The sequence below is a fragment of the Drosophila erecta genome, unplaced genomic scaffold (assembly GCF_003286155.1).
Source record: "Drosophila erecta strain 14021-0224.00,06,07 unplaced genomic scaffold, DereRS2 tig00000021-arrow-pilon, whole genome shotgun sequence".
Classification (NCBI taxonomy): Eukaryota; Metazoa; Arthropoda; class Insecta; order Diptera; family Drosophilidae; genus Drosophila; species Drosophila erecta.
The window spans coordinates 14,218,715-14,242,120 of record NW_020825198.1 but is presented as its reverse complement, the minus strand read 5'-3'; the positions used below and the strand labels follow the sequence as shown (position 1 = coordinate 14,242,120).

General features: G+C 45.0%; 6 protein-coding genes across 11 annotated transcripts; 3 read left to right on the top strand and 3 right to left on the bottom strand.

The window, feature by feature from the left end:
* Window positions 1-484: 484 nt before the first annotated feature.
* LOC6545628 lies at window positions 485-8,315 on the top strand. 3 transcript variants are annotated; one of them, XM_015157638.2, is made up of 7 exons: window positions 485-1,132; window positions 2,386-2,532; window positions 2,603-2,764; window positions 3,023-3,199; window positions 3,477-3,683; window positions 6,675-6,967; window positions 7,056-8,315. In XM_015157638.2, exons 1-7 carry the CDS (start codon window positions 712-714, stop codon window positions 7,221-7,223), a joined length of 1,575 nt encoding a protein of 524 aa, XP_015013124.1. In that variant the 5' UTR covers window positions 485-711; the 3' UTR covers window positions 7,224-8,315. The 3 variants fall into 3 exon arrangements, with proteins under 3 accessions (XP_015013124.1, XP_015013123.1, XP_001972690.2); XM_015157637.2 differs by lacking the exon at window positions 7,056-8,315 and having other exon boundaries at window positions 3,477-4,354; window positions 6,675-6,739; XM_001972654.3 differs by lacking the exons at window positions 6,675-6,967; window positions 7,056-8,315 and having other exon boundaries at window positions 3,477-5,375.
* A 124-nt stretch (window positions 8,316-8,439) lies between these two features.
* Window positions 8,440-12,062, bottom strand: LOC6545627 (heat shock 70 kDa protein cognate 1). 3 transcript variants are annotated; one of them, XM_015158467.2, is made up of 3 exons: window positions 11,722-12,062; window positions 11,358-11,573; window positions 8,440-10,447 (listed from the first exon to the last, which is right to left on the bottom strand). In XM_015158467.2, exon 3 carries the CDS (start codon window positions 10,198-10,200, stop codon window positions 8,533-8,535), a length of 1,668 nt encoding a protein of 555 aa, XP_015013953.1. In that variant the 5' UTR covers window positions 10,201-10,447; window positions 11,358-11,573; window positions 11,722-12,062; the 3' UTR covers window positions 8,440-8,532. The 3 variants fall into 3 exon arrangements, with proteins under 3 accessions (XP_015013953.1, XP_026832753.1, XP_001972689.1); XM_026976952.1 differs by having other exon boundaries at window positions 8,440-10,253; window positions 11,711-12,061; XM_001972653.3 differs by having other exon boundaries at window positions 8,440-10,253; window positions 11,722-12,061.
* Window positions 12,063-12,601: 539 nt separating this feature from the next.
* LOC6545626 lies at window positions 12,602-13,005 on the top strand. The gene has a single exon (XM_001972652.3). It carries the CDS (start codon window positions 12,653-12,655, stop codon window positions 12,965-12,967), a length of 315 nt encoding a protein of 104 aa, XP_001972688.1. The 5' UTR covers window positions 12,602-12,652; the 3' UTR covers window positions 12,968-13,005.
* A 432-nt stretch (window positions 13,006-13,437) lies between these two features.
* LOC6545561 lies at window positions 13,438-20,906 on the bottom strand. Its single transcript, XM_001972651.3, has 6 exons — window positions 20,662-20,906; window positions 20,421-20,527; window positions 17,423-17,478; window positions 15,024-17,363; window positions 14,807-14,962; window positions 13,438-14,705 (listed from the first exon to the last, which is right to left on the bottom strand). Exons 1-6 carry the CDS (start codon window positions 20,706-20,708, stop codon window positions 14,463-14,465), a joined length of 2,949 nt encoding a protein of 982 aa, XP_001972687.1. The 5' UTR covers window positions 20,709-20,906; the 3' UTR covers window positions 13,438-14,462.
* LOC26526110 (nuclear RNA export factor 1) lies at window positions 17,498-20,425 on the bottom strand. Its single transcript, XM_015158733.2, has one exon. The coding sequence runs from the start codon at window positions 19,471-19,473 to the stop codon at window positions 17,605-17,607; it is 1,869 nt and encodes a 622-aa protein (XP_015014219.2). The 5' UTR covers window positions 19,474-20,425; the 3' UTR covers window positions 17,498-17,604.
* A 404-nt stretch (window positions 20,907-21,310) lies between the features above and the next one.
* On the top strand, window positions 21,311-23,391 carry LOC6545560 (oocyte zinc finger protein XlCOF6.1). 2 transcript variants are annotated; one of them, XM_001972650.3, is made up of 2 exons: window positions 21,311-21,931; window positions 22,033-23,391. In XM_001972650.3, exons 1-2 carry the CDS (start codon window positions 21,445-21,447, stop codon window positions 23,268-23,270), a joined length of 1,725 nt encoding a protein of 574 aa, XP_001972686.3. In that variant the 5' UTR covers window positions 21,311-21,444; the 3' UTR covers window positions 23,271-23,391. The 2 variants fall into 2 exon arrangements, with proteins under 2 accessions (XP_001972686.3, XP_026832617.1); XM_026976816.1 differs by having other exon boundaries at window positions 21,852-21,931; window positions 21,998-23,352.
* Window positions 23,392-23,406: the final 15 nt, after the last annotated feature.

The following is a 23,406-nucleotide window of genomic DNA, read 5'->3' as shown; positions in this document are numbered from 1 at the left end:
CAAATTTATATGTTTGACCTTTTTCCGTGCAATTTCAGCTCGGGATAACGAGCCACGACAGACCGTAAGAGGACCAACCCAGATTCGCAAAGTTCGTGCCATAAATCTGCAGTTTGCATGGAATTAATGCCCGACTAGAAGGCGGCGGCAGACGGAGGTGCTGCACATGCAACACACATTAGTGGGTCACTCGAAGATGATGACGCTGCTGACCGCAACCGCAACCGCAACCGCAACGGCAGAAGTAAAACCAACAAAAACAAGCCCCACTCGAGCCGATTTGTGGCAGCGGGGGCAAATTATATAAAATTATCATGCAGGGCAGGCAGCTAGCTAGTTGGCCACTCGACAACGGCAGGCGGGACAAGGCTAAACATCCTCATCAGCAGCAGTACCAACACCACTACCATCGCCATCACCACCATCACCACCAGCAACAACAACAACAAGGGCCGGCGACGTATACGTAATGTGCAGCATGACGTATACGTAATGTGCATCAGGGTTTGGCCAATTTGTCCAAGCAAGCTATAAACCACTGAGCCAGCGGAAAGAAAACGCAAACGAAAACCGAAACCGAAACTCGAGCTGCAAACCAAACATAAACTGAAACTGCTAACGACGCAAACGGAAACTTTTTGGCCAAATGGCGAAAGTTATCAAACAATTGCGAATGTGTTGAGAAGCGGCAGCCGGTGCGAAAATGACAAAATGGCGAAGTTAACGTTGCCTTGTCTACGGCGGCGACTGCAGCTGATGGCGCTGCAATTGCAACTGCAACTGCAGCCACAACAACATCAGCAACAGCAGCAGCAGCTGCATCCACACGGCTGCCACTTGATGGCCATGCAACTGGGCCAGGCCGTGCTCCTCTACGGCTGCCTCCTGCTGCTCCACGCCTCCGTGTCCGCCTCTGTCCTAGCCTCGTCCTCTGACTCGGCTGCCATCCCGACCCTGCTGAACATCTCCAGCACGGTGGACCTGGATGGAGCAGCGCCGCAGCAGCAACAGCGTGAGCAACTCGAGAAGCGCACGCGGAAGCGTGATGCCGCCAATGTGCCTGATGATGACGACTATGGCAGTTATCCAGACGACGTCGACGAATTGGAGGCCTTGCTTAATAATAAGTCAGGTGCGTTTAAATACTTTTAAATTATCAGAAACTTTTCAAAGCCGTTGGGAAATTATAAAACAAATGAAAAGAGAGAATAACTCATATGCGCCAAATTATTCCAAGTCCAACAGTTGATTTAACAGTTCCATTTTAAACTTTAAAACAAGGTAGAATGCTATAGTCGAGATCCCCGACTATAAGATACCCGTTACTCAGCAAAATTATACATAAAATGTTGGTTTTTTATTTCTTTCCCAACTGCACATTTGATCCCCATTGTGTTGCTTTAAGGGTTCCCAACAACTTTGTCAAAATATATACATACCAGTTACTTAATTAAGTCCTTAAATACAAGTACTTGCTGCGAAAACGTATCTGTGCGCTGCTTTGTATAATCCCATTTCGTAAATGAATATTTGTGGCTGCTGCACTTGCAAACCGAAATAAATGGAAGTTGTGTTGATAATGCACTTGGCTTGGGTTTGCATTGACCTTTGCCCGGTTGCGGAGCACCAAGCCCCCAAAACCGCCGAGATCATGAGAGCCATAAATTGCACAACATCCACTCGCCATTCGGGTCCTTCCCCAGTTGTTGTTTAACTTTTACTTTTGGCACGCCCTGTCCACCTGGCACCGCATCTGCCGCAGCAGCGGTTGCAACAGTACGAGTATGATTCACGGTCCCATCCATTTTATCTTGGCCATGATGCGGGAATCATAAAATACCAAAGCACACGCTGCTAGCCCATAGTAGGTTGGCCATGGCGGAAAAACATAGCTGTGTAAGCGGATAATATCTGATTTTAATGCAATTGATATGCGGTGCGCATTTAAATATTCAATTTTGAAGCAATTTGCATGTTGACTCACGTCAACAAATCTATTTTGGACATATTTTGGTAATTTTGGTTATTAATGTGCAAGAGGATTGCATTTCGTATTATAAGAAAATTAAATTTTGTGATTTTCGGTTGAGCAAACACTTTGAACTCTAGTACACATATGTACCTAATTATAGTGCATATGGATACTTTTCTCGGCTTGAATATTTATAATTAAATTTAAAATAAAAATTAAAATGTTTACCATTTACAATTTGATTTAAATACCAACTAAGAGGAATATTCAGATATGGTCTACCATCCGAAGCGGAATAAGTCCTTAAACTGAGCGCCAGGCTGTTGGTCGTTTTGATGGCCTGACATTAATTTAACATGCATTCTTTTAGAGTCGGGTTAATTGTTAATGCAAATTGGTTTTGCGCATTGCAGCTAAGGGGAAATATATTGGAGCGCCGTGCAACGAGCTAAAGTGTGACGTGAAGCTGCTGCACGTATCCTGCGACAAGGATACGCTAACCTGCAGCTGCGAACGCAACTACCCAGTGCAACTTGGACTGATAAAGGGTTGCGCCAAACGTAAGACGTTGCTTCTCAGCATGTAGATTATATACATATACATGTATATTTATTACCTCTTAATTGACAGCTAAAAAACTGGGCGATCAGTGTTTCTACGACGAGACCTGCATCTACAACGACGAGAACTCCCTTTGTGTTCAGGTGCGGCACAATGCGATGTGCCAGTGTGCCAGCGGGTTTCACTCGGTGAGCTACGTGAAGCCAACGCGCCGTGTCTTTTGCACTCCAGGTAATGTTCCTTGCCAAACTACATAGCTAATATATCGTAGCACACTTTTGAGCGCACAAAGTATAGGTAGCACTCACTACTGTTCCCTAAGATTGTTATGCCAATAATGCGAATGTATGTGGATCAATTTAATGTTTTGAAATGGCTAATTATAACATATATGCTTACGTAGGAATGTAGAACAAGATATTTGAATAATAAAGTAATTATATAGTGCTTAGATCATTACCTCTAAAAGAAATCATTTAACGCCTATAGATCTCAGCGAACTGAGTTCGGACCTGCCCACCTTGTTGGGCGTCTCCACGGGCATCGCGGTTCTGGCCGGGCTCATCTGCATGGTGCTGCATCTGTTCAGCAAGACGAAGTATCCGCGGCATCGAAATTACGGAGATGCCAGCATTCCGCCGCCCATTCTGTACTCCAGCGATACAGGTGAGTTGTTAGAACAATTGGACAAAAATCATCAAAAAGTAGTAGTAAACTATAATTTAGAATTTCGTTAGGGATTAAATAGCTTAGCAATCCATCTTCTTGTAAACTGAAATAGAACAATTGTATCATATATTATTATTAGTTTATGGGTATATAGTCTTTTCTTCTTTTTTGATATTTAGTGATCTCCATTATATACCTACTTCTTGCTTACTTCTTTGGTTAGCTTGTAGTTTATACTTATAGCTTACTCATAAATGTATGGCCTTGATTTCAGGGATACCGCTTACCGTTCACTCGGCGCGTCCGTCGTCGCGTTCCAGCATCCGGTCGACGGGATCGATTGGCTCCTATGGCAACCGACGAGCCTCGGCCGGCGGACTGGGCGGGGGTGCCGCCGGAGGCGTGGCAGGCGGGGCCGGCGGAGGAGGGGCGTCTGGAAGCGGCGGCTCGAAGGGCATACTGGTGTCGACGTCACGAACAGGTGCGGCTAGATCGGCCGCCATATTGCTCATATCGTGTCACATAGCGGCGGTGTCCAAACAAAATTCCCGGGCCTCGTCGCGGCACACATCCGGAGCGGGCTGCAGCCAGCATTCGCGGGACGACCTGGATGATGGTGGTGGTGGCGGTGGAACTGGGAGTGGGAGTGGGTGCCGCAGCTGCGAGAGCACGCTCTCGATGAACCGCCACCTGCAGAAGCAACTGAACCACCAGCGGCATCTGCTCAGCTTCGAGCTGTCGCCGGCGAGGTCGAGGAATCAGGATAGATTTAGGACATTGTTGGGCATGAATGGCATTGAGAATCACACTTTTGGGGGCAATGAGGATGAGGACGATGAGTGCGGTCCGCATAGCATAGAACCCAGCACAACAGTCCCTCATGCACATGATGCCCATGATGCCCATGCCCATGCCCATGCCGATAGCGATCCGGCTCATCCAGGTGCTGGTGCTGGTGGTGCTGGTGGTGCTGGTGGTGTTGGTGTTGGTGGCTACGGCTACGGCTATGGCCATGTCGGTGTGGTTGGTGGTTACGGCGATGCCGACACCAATGGCGGCGACTCCAGCGGCGGATTCGCCACTGGCGCCGAGCTGCATCACCTGCAAATTGGCGCACTGCCCACGCCGGCGAGTGAAACGCCACGATTTGCGGTAAATCAACTCAAGCATCAGTCATCCCGCATCCATTTGTACGATCTTGTGGTCTGCTCATACCCATACCCATACCCATCCGCATTCCGTATCGTCATGTCCACCCAAAAAATAGAAACACTTCCACATCACAACAAAAACAAAGTCAACTATATGCTAGTCGTATCTGTTCAATGGTTGCATCCTCTCCTGTTTAGAGATCAATCTCAAAGTCTGTGCTAGCCCTTAGTTTGTACTTTCATTTATCTTTCCCTGAACTCTAGATCTTTCAGTCTTTAGTGTACGACCTTTAAATTGTTGAATTGTTGCGTTTAAAAAATACAGACAATAGACTGCCGTATATTTGAATCCTACCATTATATTTACCATCTATAACCATCTATTCTGTGAAAGAAGTTAGATACATAATTGAAAATATATTGTGAGCTGAACTCTTTGTTTTATCAGATATTACATTTTGCAAAAGATGACCTCACATATATTTATCTCTTTATTATACGAGCAAAATGCAAATGCTAGACTCATTCCAAATGAAGTACTAACAAATTCGTTCTGTTAAATAGCATGGGAATCTGTAATTCAATTAGAAGAAAAAATTTCGGCGAATGGAATTTGATTATATGTTTTATTTATCATGACCGGAAAAACTCGACTACGGAATACTTGGTGTCTCATTTACATTGCTCAAAGGAATTTCCTCCCCTGCATAGTTATCAGAATTCGTAATAAAATCATGCCTCATGTTGCCATAATTAAATCGCGCAAATTTAGTTATTCACGTAATCATGTATCGTTAATTCAGCTCAGTTTATTTACAGTTGAAACTTAATTTGTGTACATTGGCGTTGGTTATCCCTATCCCCCTGCTTGTCTAATTAGTGTTTAAATTGACAACTTTGTCTAGTTAAAAACGATAAACTAAAAAACAAATTTTGCGTTTCTTGATGATCGATGTTAAATGTGCTTCCGAGCTCCCTCTGTTTCCAAATACCAAGTTGTTAAATTGTTTTACTTTTTCTATCGTTACCAAGACACACACACACACAAACACAACGCAATACACGCGCACAAAGCCACAAACTAATTATTAAACGTATAACTTATGTAAAGGAATTGTTGTTAAAAATCACGGATTCTAAGGATGATGAGTAATACATTTCGACAAGATGATATTGAAGCAATATGGCGGTGACTATGTTCATAGAAAATCTAACCAAACTTACACAGAAAACAATGTAATATAGCATAATCCCACACAATTTACTAGCTAATATATTCAACTATTGCAAATTACAACAAATTATACCAATCTGTCACATAGACACAAGAACACGCACACACTTGCAATTGCATGCATCCTGCTGGCAGCAAAGGATACTTGTCTGCCGGCAGGATTTTCCACGTCACTCAACCTCCGGCTGACCTTTGCCTGAACTTATTCGGTTGAGTCCTCGAAGCCCCTCACACACACACACACTCTCACAAACACACACACACACACACACAAATCGATAAACGATATGAAAATTTTCTTCCATATATGTTAATCCCGCAACTCTATATGTGAATGTCCTGCGCTTCTTGCTCTTCTTCTACGTCTTCTACTTTTCTTCCTGTGCGCCTTGAATTTTTCAACTAAAGATGACATCATTTTGAAAGAAACTTTTCGTGTATGAATTTCCTGTTTGTCTTCATTCTTATCGTACAAACCAGTTGCAAGCTCCTTGGCAAGTTTAGCGAATTGTTAGCCAACATTTTGGGACTAGATGTAGGGAAAAGGTCAATACGTGGGCACCACTTGTCGTATACGTAATTTAATCTCGAGTATTAGTTACATGTGTACATATGTATAAAAAAAGTTAAAGGAGAAAATTGTACATGTTGTATATGTTCTATATCGAACCTGGTTTAAAAACAAGTGCAACCAATAAGTTTAAATTTTAAAATTAATTAAAATATGTATTATTTGAACTGAGAATTTGTAAAAGATCGTCTTTAAAGTAAAATTACCAATTGCACACAGCTTTGAATCAAAATAATATAATTTGGAAAAAATCAGCAGTTTAGGAGTCTACAGATACTCGCACTCGCTTAGCTTGCTTTTCAATCGCATCGGAATGATCTTTCGCTGTGGCTTTGCATCGCTGTCGCCTTTCTTTCTCATATCTAAATTACTATCTTTCTCTACCACGCCGTTTCTTCTAACCAAAACGCTCCGATACTCACTCAGTTTTGATACAGCAACCCCATCCGAATGTCCCATTATCGATTCGCCTGACTGACCACCAACTGTTTTTCTTTTGGCTGCCTCGTCTTGTAGGTTCTCGAAGACCAAGTCTAGCGTCGGTGCACAGCACCAGCTCCTCGGTGCGCAGCTACAGCATGATGCGCTTCGAGAAGGAGACGCAGCAGAAGGAGATCCGCCAGGAGATGAAGCTGCGACTGGCCCGCCTGCAGCAGCAGCAGCATCTCACCCAGAACAAGCCGCAGATTGTCATTGGCGAGGCGTTGATGCAACACGGCGCCCTCAGTCGCGTCACCATGGCCACGCCCAGTCCCCTGACGCCCAACTCACTGGACGAACTGCTGCCATCGCTAGATGAAAACCAGGAGGTGAGTTGGAACACCTGGGCAATAAATGATAAATTCGAAATTTCCCAATGGATGTGTTTCATGGCTAGTAACTAACCCCTATCCACAGTATCCTCCCAGGCTGGAAGCAACCCTAAAGCAGTTCATACAGCCCCAGGCCGGAGGAGCAGGTTCCTCTGGAGCCGGGGCCGCCTTGAGGGCGGCTGCCTCCCAATCATCGCCAGGCAGCTCGAATGGATACCACGGCCCCTGCAGCTCTTCGACTGAGGCCCTATAAAGTTAGTGCATAAGTAGGCCCGAGTTCTTGTAAATTAGGTCGTAAGTAATCGAAGATTTCTCATCTAATTTGCGTAGTAGGCAAGGTGTTGCCATAGGAGCCCGTTGCAACTTAAAATTAATTCAAATTGAACGTCAAACGTGTTGTAGGCAGGCTAAGCTTAGTTGTAATATTAGGCGATAAGTGAGTTCCCAAAAACTAGGCAGCCTTTGTGTGTATTATAATGCGTAGCGGAGCAAATCGAAACATTTTATACGTGTGTGTATATTGTCATACATTTTTTGTAGAAGTTATACAAGGCCAAGTGTAAGGGGTTTTGAAAAAAGTGTGTAGTCCGATTTGAATTGCTGCTGAAGAATTGATATACCACTTGGCTTTTCACTTATCTAGATCAACATGAATTGATTAGCTTAAATTAGTCTAGTGTTTATCGTTAGTGTGAGATAGTACTGATACAATATACGCAATATGAATTTATACAAAATCGGTTTATACAACGGTAGTTTCTTGTAAATTGTACTCACGATGATAATTGATAATTGATAACTGATAATGATCGGAATATGCCAGATTGTTCTAGCTAAATCAATAATTACGTTAAGCCAACGCCACGAAATAAATCAAAAGTGTTAATAGATCAAAGTAAGACAACTTAAGCCAGGAAAGAGATGTTCTTTGGTTCTTTGTAGAAATAGTCATCTAAACGCATATTCCGATTGCTGGATGTGCATAGTCAATTTTAATTTACGAATTACGAATTTTTCTACAGAGGCGTTTCAACTGAATACAATAATCGAAAATGTGTAGATCAAATGTAAATTACTTACTCGATGGTAATATTATTTCATATTTGATACCAAGGTTGTTGACCGTAGTTGATGTGCTCTACATCGTTTGGTTCCATGATTTATCCTATCTATAGATCCGTTCTCAATAGTACGAATTGCAGCAGCTATAAAGATCGTTACATATACATCTATACAAGCACATACATAAGTATGTGCATATTTGTACTCAACTATGCTATACATACGATGAGTAGACACATATCTGGAGTTCGGTGTTGGTTGATGTTGGGAGTATATAGAAATAAATGCAATTTTGTGTTTTCAACAAGTCATCGAGTTTTACTTTGGCAATACCAATCCCAAATCTAATAAAAAATAAAACCCAACCGTTTTGAGCCTATTTTCGTATTAAAATAAGTAATTAGATCTCTCAAACACTTAAAATTTATTTGAGGAACGAAAGATTTTTCGAGATTCCAGCGATAACAAACAATTTTAAAATCAACTAGTGTTGCACTTCACTAATCAACCTCCTCAATGGTAGGACCCGAGCCACCAGTTGCTCCTGGACCGGAGCCTCCGGTGGGTGGAGGCGGTGCCATTCCAGCGCCCTGATACAACCTCGTGATGATTGGACTGCAAATCCTCTCCAGTTCCTGCTGCCTGTGCTCGAACTCCTGCCGCTCGGCCAGTTGATTGGCATCCAGCCAGGCAATTGTTTCACTGGAGCGCTGCTGGATGGTCTCCCGATCCGCAGGGGTAATCCGGCTGCTCAGATGCTCATCGTCCAGAGTGGAGCGCAGGTGGAAGCAGTACGACTCCAGCTGGTTCTTGGCATTGATGCGGTCGCGCTGCTGCTCATCCGCCTGGCGATAAGCCTCCGCATCATTGACCATCCGCTCGATGTCCTCCTTGGAGAGACGGCCCTTGTCATTGGTGATGGTGATACGGTTCTCCTTGCCGGTCGACTTCTCCAGTGCCGTCACATTGAGTATTCCATTGGCGTCGATGTCAAAGGTCACCTCCACCTGGGGCACTCCGCGTGGCGCCGGTGGAATGGCCGAGAGTTCAAACTTACCCAGGCTGTTGTTATCCCGCGTCATCGCCCGCTCACCCTCGAACACCTGGATAAGCACACCTGGCTGGTTGTCCGCATAGGTGGTAAAGATTTGCGTTTGCTTGGTGGGTATGGTGGTGTTCCTCTTAATCAGCGTGGTCATCACTCCGCCAGCGGTCTCAATGCCCAGAGACAGAGGAGTGACATCCAGCAGGAGCAGATCCTGCACTGCCTCCGATTTGTCGCCATGGAGGATGGCCGCCTGCACGGCAGCTCCATAGGCCACCGCCTCATCGGGATTGATGGACTTGTTTAGATCCTTGCCGTTGAAGAAGTCCTGCAGCAGGCGTTGCACTTTGGGTATCCTCGTGGAGCCACCCACAAGGACGATGTCGTGTATCTGGCCCTTGTCCATCTTGGCATCCCGCAGCGCCTTGGCCACTGGTTCCATGGTGCCACGGAACAGATCCCCATTCAACTCCTCGAACCGGGCCCGTGTCACCGCTGTGTAGAAATCGACGCCCTCGAAGAGGGAATCGATCTCGATGCTGGCCTGGGTGGACGAGGAGAGGGTGCGCTTGGCCCTTTCGCAGGCGGTGCGCAGGCGCCTCAAGGCTCGCTTGTTCTGGCCCAGATCCTTCTTATGTTTGCGCTGAAACTCCTGGACGAAGTGGTTCACCAGGCGGTTATCGAAGTCCTCGCCGCCGAGATGGGTGTCGCCAGCGGTGGCCTTCACCTCGAAGATGCCATCTTCGATGGTCAGTATGGATACGTCGAAGGTGCCGCCGCCAAGGTCGAAGATCAGGACATTTCGTTCGCTGGTGCCCTGCTTATCCAAGCCGTAGGCTATGGCCGCCGCCGTTGGCTCGTTGATAATGCGAAGCACATTTAATCCCGCAATGGCGCCCGCATCCTTGGTGGCCTGGCGCTGGGAGTCGTTGAAGTACGCCGGAACGGTGACCACCGCATCTGTCACCGAGTCGCCCAAGTAGGCCTCGGCGGTCTCCCGCATTTTCGTCAGCACCATCGAGGACACCTCCTCCGGATAGAAGCTCTTCCGCTCGCCCTTGTACTCCACCCGGATGCGGGGCTTTCCGTTCTCGGCGACCACCTCAAAGGGCCAATGCTTCATGTCCGACTGGACGGTGGCGTCGTCGAAACGGCGGCCAATCAGCCGCTTGGCATCTGCAAGTCAGAATCACTCGATCAGAATCCAATGAAACCACATCAGCGCACTTGGACAACATATTTACTTTATTAGCTAACATTTACGGGGTGGTGGGATAATATGTGGCATTGTGTCTGGAATTTTGGGCTTGTATTGTGTTTCTGGGCAGGTGTCTAGGCTTTCTACGAGGATTTCTATACGGACCCTGAGACTGAAATGAAAGTACAAGAAATAGAGAGAACGCTTGCATTAGATCTGCTCAGCAAATCCTTTGGATGGGTGCATGGAAAGTGTTTAGAGAAACGACTAAACTAATGCTGAATTACTATTTACATAAATGAAGAGAAATTATAGTTGACAAATTCACGCATTTTGGCTTGGTTAGAATGTTTGGGATATTTCAGTCTCTACACTGAGCATTTAGTTGGGGAATTACTAATACTCTCAATATTATATGTAAGTCCCTAAAATTCCCTGAATCATAGCTAAACTAACAATTACTCAAATTAATCTAGTTATATCATTCAGTGTTATTTATTTCAGTAGTTTCAATTTTCAGAGTAATATTTCAGAAAAAATTGTTCAGAAAAATATGCGACATTCCACAGCCATTAAAAATATTTATGCGAAAGCAAACATTTCTGACAATCCATAACAACTTGCACTGGGACGTATTTTCCTTTTCATTTATTTGGCCAACTCAAATGAGGCCAATAAACATGGCAACAGTTTTTGTTGGCACAGACCGACTTCAAATGCCATTGGCAGGGTGAAAATCCGCATCATAGTCCGCGCCCCGGGAGGCGGGAAAGCAGGCTGTAAGAACTGACACAACAAGTGGAGGTGTCACCAGGCCAAAGGAATGGGGTAGGCAAGGGGAATGGGAATGGATTTGGACTTTGGTGGGAGGCGAGATTCTCGCGCAATGGGAGTGAAATGCATTTTGGCGCCAGTGAGTGAGAATTTCTTAAAATAAACTTGAATGCGAGATAATAAAGAAAATATGCGCACAGTTCATTCATGAAAATGTTCGCAGTAATTAAAAGTGATCATTGCGAGACCCAGGCAGAGATCACAAAAAGAGATCTGTGGCAGGGCCAAGATCTGTGGACGAGACTCACCAAAGATCGTGTTGTTGGGATTCATGGCCACCTGGTTCTTGGCCGCGTCGCCGATCAGACGCTCCGACTCCGTGAATGCCACATAGCTGGGCGTGGTGCGATTGCCCTGGTCGTTGGCGATGATCTCCACCTTGCCATGCTGAAAGACGCCGACACACGAGTACGTGGTACCAAGATCAATGCCAACCGCTGGTAATTTGGGCATCTTGGCTGTGGCTTTAATTAGACCCCACCACCACGTCAAGGTCCCACCGAGAGATCGAGAACGAGAATCGGGCGAGCCGAATCGGAATAGAAATCGAAAATGAAATTAGACTCACTGTCTCCCCTTTTGGCCTGGTTACACAACGGACCCGATCCTCACCCAAATACCCCAGGCAGTCAGCGCTGGTCCTTTAGAATGCGAAGCGATATAGGTACAGGGAGATGATCAGGAACAGCAGCACAAAGGTCAGGACTCGGAAGAATTCGAGCGCCTTTTCTCTTTGCAGCTCCACAGCGTCTTCCGTTTGTCCTCAGGTTGCCACGATGAAATCCAATTGCTCCTGCCTGCTCCCGACTTCGCTTTCTAGTAGTTTTCCTTGGGTATTCCCAAACCAGCTATATATACAATATATGTATATATCGATCGCTAAAAGATTGCAAGATGCACGCGCCACGAATGCTACCAGAGAACTGGCAGCCCGAGTGTTGCGACAACCGATCCCTTGCCAAAATAGTTCGATCATCAACGAGGCTCTGCAACATAGCATCGAAATTATTCGGTTTCGAGATTGATTAAAATTTTCTCACCTGGCCGTGTTTTGTTCTTCATCTAGTAACAGCTAATCTGATATTTGCATTGAGGAACTACGTCACCGAAAACGAAACTCAAAAACTCGTATCTCATAAGTCTGATAGCCACATACACATAAGTAATACTTTCTTAATCGAACCACAAGGTAAACTTTTATTTTAACTCTTATAATCTGCTCAATTCAATCGCTTTACCATAATCATATAGAAATGATTGTTATAAATGTAAGTAAGTAAGTGCACTAATTCCGAATATCTGTTAGTATGCAAACAATAAAAGCGAGTATACGTATCAAAGTCAAGGTTATACATACATATGTACATATAAACTGTTTGGAATCCCATCTATTACTACAAAGCCTCCAAACTTTTGGCCTTCCAAACAGATGTTCTGCTCTTCACACACAACCAGAAACTTACATCCAATATTGCGCCATATAAATGTTCCACCTGAGAGGTTTAGACTTATTAAGTGCTGGACCATTTAGACAATTTCAACGATGAAGTACTTTGTGATCTGTGCTCTGGCTGCCATCGTTCTTTTCCAGGCCACAGCGGGATTCAAGCGGCGAGTGATCTACGTTGTACCAGCCCCCACAACGGACGCATCATCGAACGCCACCAGCAACGTAACCAACGGAACAAACGCAACCAACGGAACAAACGCAACCAACGCGTCTGCTACGAGTCCCAGTAGCGCAAATCCTGCCGTGACTTACACGGTGGTCTACTGTTCCTGGAAGAACAACTGGTGTCGTCCCGCCTCGAACACCGTGAGGAATTGCAAGTGGGGCATCTGCAAGTTCAATGGATAAAGTACAGTAAAAAACGTTGAACACATGTTTAGCACAAATCTCTTGGGTTTTATTTGAAAGTCTGGCTTGGTCAAAAAGAGACTTGCTGGAACGGTTTCATTCTTAACTTGATACTGGGAAAACCACACGGATCTGACCCGATGCATTCATTATAAGGCTCATATGAAAGCGTTAGCAAAAATAATAATCCATACTAGTCTTAGTGGCTAACTAAATTCGATCCATGCAAATCATCACCGAATAGGATTAAAGCTTAATGGGTTAGCGCTAGGATACAAAGTAGAGGCTTGGTTTGGATTAGTTAGATGGTTATTGGTAAGTTGATGAGGATGAAACAATACTTGTCCCCATAGAAGGGTGCTTACAGATTAAACTAATTCTATACTAGGGTTAAACAATGCGCACTAAACTTAACTTAGGATATGCATGTGTGATGGACAAATGCCTCAATAGATTGAAGATTTATAGGATTTGAATTTTTGCACAATACGGCATAGATTTATTAAGACATTTTTCGATGGTAACTAACAAAAGTTTAGTTTCACTTTTCAATTTGGCAACCAAAACTAACTGAAAACAGAATTTGTCAAATGGTTTACAAAAATGTATTTTTTATGTATATAGCACATCAGCAGAGCTGAAGCTTATAATTTTCTTTAGGATACAAAGGGTATAGTAATATACTGTGCACCTCATGAAATTACAAGTGTGATCATTTTCGTTTCGGGGTTAGTAATAGCAAAATATAAACAGGTCATTAACCTTCTGGTCTAAGTATCTGATGAGTCAATGTATATTGCTATCGTTTATTTTTTTTTTTGTATTTGTATATATATGCGATAATAATAGGTAATATTGTAAGTTCGATTTTTAACACGTTTCTCAATACTCTTATCAGTTACTATCAATTTTAGTTTGGTTTCATTCGTTCTTTTTTGTGGTTTAGTGGCCACTGAGCAGATCTTATTGTATATTCTTTATTTAGTAATATTTATTCGATTTGCTTGCTTGTTTGCCGCTTCACCCGCGCGTCAACAAAAAATAACGTTCGTAGAATTTTTGCATCGCTTTACAAAAATATACAGTTATTATCAATTCATTATCGTTATTCCTCGCTTAAATCTTTTCTTTCTCTTCCCCTAAATCGTTTGTTTTATTATGGTTCGTAAGGCAAAGTTCGTGTTGATGTATTTGTTCTATATATAAATGTATGCGGTTGTGGGAGTGCGTAAATGTTTTACAAGTCGCCAAGTTCTCTATTTCTGTATCGTTCAACTAAATGCATAATTTGTCGTAATATTAATTCATAATCATAGTTGCTAGTGCCTTGAAATCACTAGGCAAGATGAGCTTCTACGCTGGGTTGACAAACACAAAAATAGAGCTAAACACAAAGTACAAAAAGAATAGACTATTTTACGGATAACATGGAAATTCGGTTCAGGCGGGGATGTGACATATGCATACAATCGGCGGCGGAGAAAGTGATCAGCTCTCAGCGCCTAACAATGCTGGAAGGTCGCGGCAGACCGCTCCGCTTTATTTGCGATGGTGGTCTCAATCCCGAGGGCTTCGGTATGCCGGTCGCTCCAGTGGTCACCTGGGTCAGCTTGGAGGTGAGCGCCTGCATGTCGAAGGTGTGCTGTGGATTCTGTTGAGGAACATTTCCGCCGTTAACGGATCTACCTGAGTCCTTGTGGCCATAGAGACTGCCGCGCGAAGAGGCTGAGGAGAGGCTCTGAAATAAATAGCGCCGAGATTAGCAGTTTCAAAATTTTGGAAAATAAGCACAACAGCTTGTACTTGATCGTTCACTAAACAAATCTTGCATTGGCTAACCTCAGGTGTGTCTGCCTCTGGTGCATTCTTTACACTCAGACTGTAATATCCAGACGAAGGACGAGCTAGGCCATTTGCCCCTGCTCGTTTCGCAGCAAGGCCAGGAGCACGCAGCCCGCTTACCAATTTGGGCACCTTGAATACAGCGGAATCGTCCTAGAAAAGCAAGAATATAAGACTTAAACCGGCCGATAATAGAACAATTTCTGGAACTTACCTCTTGGGCTTGAGCTGGTCCACGCAATCCGCTCATCAGTTTGCTAGGCTGCGCACTCGGACGCCGCAGTCCACCACCCAAACTGGGTCTTGGCAGGGCTCCAGCGCCAACGCCGCTTATCGTTGAGGACAAGTTGTGGAACGATTTGGATTTAATACCCATGGGACTTTTCAGCTCGCCGTTACCGGTGGCCGGCACTGCAGCAGTAGTCGGCATAGCAGCAGCTGGAGTGGCGTTCAATCCGGCTCCGGCGGAAGTTGCCTTGCTCACTGTAGTAAATTTTTGCAGACCACTGATGTAACGAGGCCTGGACAAGGAACGCGGTTGTGGAAGAGTCGACGCAGGCGCTGGCTCCGCTGCTATGGGCGCTTCCTGCTGCAGTGGACGTCGTTGGATTAGGCTCTTCTCCTTGGGTTTTTTGTAGGTCAGATAGTTACTCGCACTAGCCTCTGCGTTGTTGCTAAATGCTGTGCTCTGATCTCGACGAGAAAGGCGACCCGGTGGCGAACCCTGTCGCTGTTCCTCCTCGTACCGTACATCTTCTACTAATTGCTTTTGCTCGTCCTCGAGTTGCTGTGGTTCATCGTCTATACAAGGCACAATAATCTCCTGCTGCAGTCGCATGTCTTTCGAAATCTTAATGGTCTTGAAGCGATCGCGATCCCGCTCTCTGCGCTCCGGCAGCTTATAGCTTGACGGATCAGTCTCTGCTGCCACCTGGGTCTTAGGAAGCTCTTCCGCTGGCTCGGGATCAGGATCTGGTACAGGCTGCTCCACTTGCGGCATATCTCTACGCTGGACGATGAATGAGGCAGAGTTGGTGCTGGTTGAGCTTCCATTGCTGCCGTGCATTGCACTAAGGTTGACATCGTCGTAGAGACGGCTTCGACGACTGAGCAGGCGTTCGCCACCACCGCCGCTGCTGTTGCTGCTAGAGTGGCTCTGGTTTAGAACTGGGGTCTCCACCTTTTCGGCTGCCGACTGCACCAATTCTTCTTCATGCTCCTCCGCCTCCGGCTCATCTCTGTGGAAGCGCCGTTTGATGGTATCTAGGGACTTTTGCATCTTCAGTTGCTCCTCGTTTAGCGGATTAACCTTGCCCAGCTCAGCAAGCATATTCTCGAATTGCTCTTCGTCGCCCTGCTGGGCCAGCATCTCCACTTCCGCCTCGGCCAAGTCCATGACGCATTGCATCTGCCTGTGCTGTTCAGACATTTGCAGGTTATAAGTGCCATCCAGCGGCTGTTCGATCTGCTCCAAGAGCTCCATGGTGTCCAGCACGAACTTTTCGCCGTTGAACGGAGCTGTCTTTGCCACGGGCTCGAACGTGTTGTTTAATCGCCCTGGTGCTGTGCCAGTAGGTTTTTGCGGTGTGGCGTTAACAATTGGGGAAAGGTTCATATCTCCCCGTCCCTTTAGGGTAGGTGTATATCCTGCCTTGTTATTGTTGTTGTTATTGTGGTAGCAGTGGGAGCGCATGTTTGTTGTAAGAGGCGTGGAGGATTCCATGGTTAGCAAGGCCAGCTTCCTGTCTACATTTTCGGGCGTTTCACATCGGCCCTCAGGAGTGTTGCACGCGTCGGTAAAGGTAGTATTCATCTGCCGACCTGTTAGCACCTGGGTCTCGTCTGCTGAAGCCACACACCCAGTGGGTCTCTTGAACGTCGCATTTCCATCTACTGGCAGAGACTCCGACTCTGACTGCAGGGCAGAAGTTGTAAGGCTATCCACGAGGTTAAAAGTGGTGTCGCCGATCATCTCCTCCCCCAAAATCATGGTACGCTGTAGGGCTGGACAAACTGCCGGCATGACAGCGGGCATCGTTCGATCTGCGGCCAGGGGGATAGACATACTGTCTGTGCTGTTGTCCATGGTGCTGCAGCCGGAAGCCGTTTTGCTCAATGTCAACGATATTTCGTCGATTTGCCCGATGTGCGAGTCTTTAATAAGGGTGCCATCGTCCTCGCACATGGTCAGCGACTCCAGCGCCTTGCGATCCCGGATCATGTCACTGAGCGTATATCCGCCTATGTTGCCGCCTATTCCCATGTTATCAGTTGTCTGGTTGATTAGTGTTGTGGTTAGGTTTGGATCCTGCTCAAGACCAATTGTGGATTGGAGGAAGTTCAAGTTCGTAAAGTCTGCCGAGGTGATGAGTGAGTTGTTCATCCGTTCAGTGTTCATGGAGGAGCATATGGAAGACGGCGGTGAGGTGTCTTGCAGGAATGATTTGTGCATATTTGTCGTGACAAGACCGCCAATTTCCAACTGGAGCATTGCTGGGGTACCCGAGACCGCTCCGGTTCCAACACCGCTGTCATTTCCCGCTCCATTTTGGCTCTGAAAAAACAAGGTCTCATATTATACAAAATTAGGCTCAATTGCTTATTTGTACTTACGAAATCCAGGTTCCGGCGCTTTGGGCGGGTAAAAGTTTTTGAATTGTGTTTGAAGGCTTTCGTAAAATATAAAAGTTTTAAAATAAATTAGATCCTTGAGTTTCGTACTCGTTAATGTAATGAATAATAATGTATAGTGTCTAGGATTCTAAAAGCTATTTGTTTGTATTTTTAGGTTATATTTAAAAATCATCACATCCAATCAGGACGTCCTCATTAATGACCAGTTCGAAATTATCCTCATCCGACATTAAGATCTCCTCCATCTTTTCTTCCAAAGAATTTGTCGTGTTAATTAATCGGTCAATGGCTACTAGTGGTGGCATATCGTCGATGCTCTCACTGGGAATATCCATCTGGGAAGCTGAAAGGCTCATTTCGTGCACTGCCTTATTAAGAGGATCGAGCTCCTCTTCGCCTAAAAGGGGGCCTGAAATTTGAATTTTCCCTTTCGGCTTGGTTTTGCTGGGCAAGTTTGCGACTGGGACTGCAGGTTTATTTATATTTTCTACCGAAGGCTCGGTATTTAACTTATTAATTTCTGGTTTAAATTTAATGGTTTCCTTTCGCTCTGGCATATTGGAAGTTATGCACAGCATGTCGTTGGTTATCAGCCAGCCTGGGCTATTCAGAATCCGTAACACAAATGTACGCTGAAAGCGTCGCGGTTTCCAAATATCCGGGGATATCTCCTTAAGGTATCCTGTCAACGTAAAGATGCGTAGACTAGAAGTAAACACCTGGATGTCCAGCCCGACATTCTGAACGTCTGTAAGCATCAAAGGCAAGCGGCTTAAAGCGAGAAGCAACGCAGCGCTGCCCACTTGTAACTTGGCGTTATGCGCAAACGAGGATTGCTGGCGCTTCTGGTTTCTGTTGTACAGTTTGTAGGCATAGACATAATCCAGTTGTACCGGCACGCTAAGCGAGAAAATGGCCTTGTCGTCGTAGTAATCCTTAAGCTTGAAACGCTGTTGGGTATCGTCAAAGATATTGTAGTACGAACTTATGAAGCGTTGGCAAAACATTAAGCCATTAGTGCCACCGCTTTGAAGTCGTTCAAACTTCGGAAGATTATCAACAACTTTTGTATTTTCCTCAGACTGCACGCAACCATGGATATTTCTCAACTGGGGAAGCATATTTCGCATGTCGTTTACGCTTAGCTTGGCCAAACCATTGCCTGTCAAGAAGATGGTCTTGCAACTCAGCTTGTTGAGGTAATTGAGTTCTCCCAAATCTTTAATCCTGTTTGCGCTTATGTCCAAGCGCTCTAGGCTGGCAAAGCCTTGGGAAATTCCAGCAAAGGCTTTCAGAGAGCACAAATAATTGTTGCTCACTACAATGCTGGTCACCTGGGGAAATATATGGCTTGAGAGAACTAGCACGCTTTCTAGCAGCTGGACCACATGCAGCGGACAAAAGTACAGAGCCAACTCCGGACTGGCGTGGAACCTGGAGAGATCTAAGGTGCGTGTAGTCACTTCATAGCGTGATCTAATGGCCGCCTCCATGGCAGTTGTAAGTGCCTCGGTTATCTGGGCATTCATCACTGATTTAGGCAGACCGGGTGTGACGCGTACCTCGATTTTCTGGCACGTGTACAGGACGGCAACTTCCTCTTGCAAGCGTTTCAGGCGATTGGCGCTTAACAGGTTGTCCACTAGAAATTGTCCACGTGCCATCTTGTCTTCCGGTCCGCTGCGCTTGAAGTTGAATATCTCCACCTTGATGGGCATCAGCACCCACTTGAGCGCCAAAAAAATGGAAGAATTGGAGACGCCGGCGCAGTTGGCGATGTTCACCGTGGACCAGCCGGTCACAGTGACCATGCGGTGCTCCTCTTCGGTGGAAGAGATCGTGTCCAGCACGGATCCCATATGCTGTTCATTTCCAATTAGCTTTTGTACGTATTCTCGAATTTGACTTTTTTCATTCAGATTTTTTCGCAGATCGGCAAGCTGCGACTGTGAATTCACGTGCGCCTTGAGATTCACGCCCAGGCGGCTGCCCGGCTCGTGGGATTTGGAATTTTGGACCAAGATTCGCATCGTGAAGTTCTCAAGAAACGAATAGAATAACAAATTCTGTTGAAGAAATAAACTCCGCCGTAGTTAAATGCAGTACACACTACTACTACTCTCCGCAAAATGTACCGTTCTTTCGGTGTTGGTTAAGAGCTAAAAGACGCTTTGGCAAGTGATGTTTTGCAGCACTTGAAAAGCTAGGAATGCAAAAGCACTGGGTGCGTTCAGCACACCATTTGTTATTTTACCGTTATAATCGCAGTTTTATGCACTTACACGTCGTGTTATTTAAATGAAAATGTTATATTTTAAACTTACTGGAAAACTGCACTGAATGCATTATTTATCTATGTATACTGAGATTTACTCAAGTTTATATATATACATTTAGGGCAATAACTATTTAAGAATTTAAATAGTTTTATTAGAATTCTGGCTTTCCACTTCGGAAAATCATTGGAATGACAACATTTTGCTCGCATTAAATCACGTAATCGATTTTTGATCCTCGTCTTCAGTTCGGTGGTAATTGTTTATTTAAAGTGATTTACGTATCGCTCGATTGACTTTCGCTGGCTGGGCAGGAAGTAAATTGGATTTATATAATAATGTTCGCATATAATATGAGATTCTTGCCATATTAGCATAGCCAGTTTTTTCCTTCATTATTTTGCCGTACCACGCACAGCTGTTCGCAATGGGAGCGTGTGTGCATGTGTATGTGCGTTTGAGACTTGATTAATTACCGTAACAATAACATTGGCGCTGTTGCCAATTATGGCAATCGGCCACTTTGAAAGACAGCGGTAACTACTGGCCAAGTAAAGCTGCCCACATGCGTTTTGAACTTTGTCAACGTAGCCGCCAGTGTAACCCAAATTTGATTTAGAAAGCGCAACTGCATGAATTGCTGCACATGTGTGTATGTTTGTGTGCGAGTGGGTGCATCGGTATGCGTGGAAAAGGCTTACCCTCGTTGTTGTACTGCAAGTGCATTTGCTGCAACGGCGGCTGATTATTCGTCTTCCACTGCTGCAATATGTTGGAGACGTCATCGTGGGTCTTATCCGCCAAAAATCTGCCAAAGGAGTACCAGGCATATGAGTATTTATAGCATCGATGCCTCTGCCTGTGAAGTGCCAGTAGCAGCAGCAGCAGCAACAACAACAGGAACAGAAACAGAAACAGAAACAACAGGAGTGCATCACTCACATATATGAATCATCCTTCAGTGCCTCATCGATGTCCAGGATATCCATGTCCAGCGATGGGTGAAACTTTATGCTTAGCTTAAAAACACTTGATGAAGACCTAAATCATTGCCAGAAACGACAACAAAAAGGCCTTCGCTCGCTTGTCTGTTTGACCAATACAAGATACTAATTTTGCTCAAAGCTGATAGAGATGAGCGATATCTGCGAGTCCGTGACGAGTCACTGGTATTTTTAAGCCGATGAGTCACTGTTGTGGCTGTGACAGTGAAAGTGAAAGTGAACAATTGCAGCTGATGGAAATGTTAGATAATTTTAATTTATATACGAAAAAATTAATCACTGCTGTTATGTTATGTCATATGCTAAATACAAATTTTTATAACGTGATATAATTTGGTGAATAATTTAAAAATCATGTATAAGCTGATGATACATGATTTTCAAATTTAAATTTTAAATTTAAATTATGTATATGCTGATATACATTATTCTCTAAATAATTAAAATTCATTGAAAAAGTCTTAAATATAGTTTCACATACTTTTTAGATTTTATTTTAACATGATAAGATCTTACCTATCGACATCGCTGTTTCGAAGACCGCAGAACTGTTCCCAGTCACACGACTGGGAAACCTTATTAACTATCGGCTAATATCGGAAGCAGTTGACAACTCTGTTCGAATACGTTCACATTGACTACTTGGCAGGAAGGCAAGAGCCCAACATTTGTTGATTCTTTTGAAAATCCGGCCCTTGTGGTTGGGAGCTCGTCGAGAAAAATGGAAAGATCAGTGGATGTCAGCATGGGAAAGAACTGCCGAGCCTGTGCCGAACACTCACCCATACTGGTGGACCTCTTCTCCACGGAGATCTCTGATCCCCCCATTTGGGAAATGTTGAACACAATTCTGCCGGAGATCTGTCGCGTGAAACGGGATGAAATGCCGCAAAAGATCTGTCCTACCTGCCTGGTGGCCGCTCAAAATGCCTTTCACTTCAGGCACAAGTGTGAGCAGAGTTTCCAGTTCTTTTCCCAGCTCCTCCAGCTCGACAAATCTAACTCAAATCCGAGTAGATCCCGTTGCAGAAGAGGGGATAGGAACCTTTTAACAGCCTTCGAGATGGTCGGTTGCGAGGATCCTCTGGACACAAATGTATCCGAAATGGATGCTAATCGGCTTGATGTAAAGACTGATGTCGATGAGCCAACCGATGTGATAGCAACTAATGGTCAGGAGAGTGAACCGTTGCAAGAAGTTTTTGAAAGTAGGTCTAAAACGATGTCATACACTTTCACAAGAACTCCCATTGTATTACTAAAATCTATTCCAGAACTTGCTCCAATTTATTATTTATTTATTTTGTAGTAACAATGAGCGATATTAAAACGGAAGATGAAATATCAATTCAGGAGACCTTCGACGATGCCTTTGAAGATGAAAATGAAAATAATAATGAAAGCGAAGAGGAAGATTCAGATCAATGGACCGCTGGTTCGACTGAAGACCAAGATGAACCCTGGATTCCCGGCAATGGTGATCGCAAAACGATTGGCGGCAATAATCAATCACTGCTGTGCACTGAGTGTGGAGAGAGTTACTCGACGCAAAAGGCGTTGGCAAGGCACGTTGCCAAGCATAGGAAGCAAGGTGATACACAAAAGACGCACCTCTGCGACTTCTGCGGACGGGGATTTCGTACCAACGCCCAGCTAACGACCCACAGACGCCGACATACTGGAGAGCGTCCTTTTAAATGCCCCATCTGCCCGAAAGCTTATACCCACGGTCCGACTCTCAAGTCGCATATGCACACCCACGACGAGGAAAAGGCTCACAAATGTCCGCAGTGCGAAAAGACCTTTTACACGAGAGGCAATCTGAGGGCCCATATGCAGAGGCACACTGGCGAACGACCTTATAAGTGTCCCGACTGTCCACAAACCTTTGCCAAAAACTCTGGTCTTAAGTTGCACAGTCGGCTACACAAGGAAGACCGGCCCTTCAAATGTGAGCTCTGCGGCAAGGGATTTGTTCAGAACCAGCATTTGATCACCCACTTGCGGGTCCACAACGGGGATCGCCAGTTCAAGTGTCCCGACTGTGACAAGTCCTTCTTCGAGAAATCGAACATGATGAAACATCAGCGCACCCATTCGGGTATAAAACCCTTTAAATGTGAGGAGTGCGGCCAAGCCTTCTCGCACAACCATCACCTGAAGAGTCATCTACGCATCCATACGGGGGAAAAGCCCTACAAGTGCGACCAGTGCGGCAAGGGTTTCAGTGCGAATCAGTCTCTGATGAAACATACGCTTTGGCACGTGGATAATAATGATCGGCCATTTAAATGCTCTCAGTGCCCCAAAGCCTATGATACTCAGCAGAGCTTACGGGGTCACGAGAAGACGCATAGAAACCCGGATGAGCCAAAAACACTGCACCAATGCCCGCACTGCGACGTCAGGTTTGCCCTAAAAAAGACCCTGGACAAGCATATCACAAGTCACAAGATTCGGCCCCACCCATGCCCGCAGTGTCCAGAAGGGTTTTTCTCCCAGAAGAGCTTAAAAAAGCACGTGCGACTTCACAACCTGAAGAAGTGATACAATATCATACTTGCCCATCCTGAAATCCTACCATTGGACCATTAGATTTAGTTTTAGTAAGTGTTAAGTAGAAATAACTATTGAAGTTGTGTAAGTCATTAAATTTGAACAATCTGATGTTACTAAAAATCAT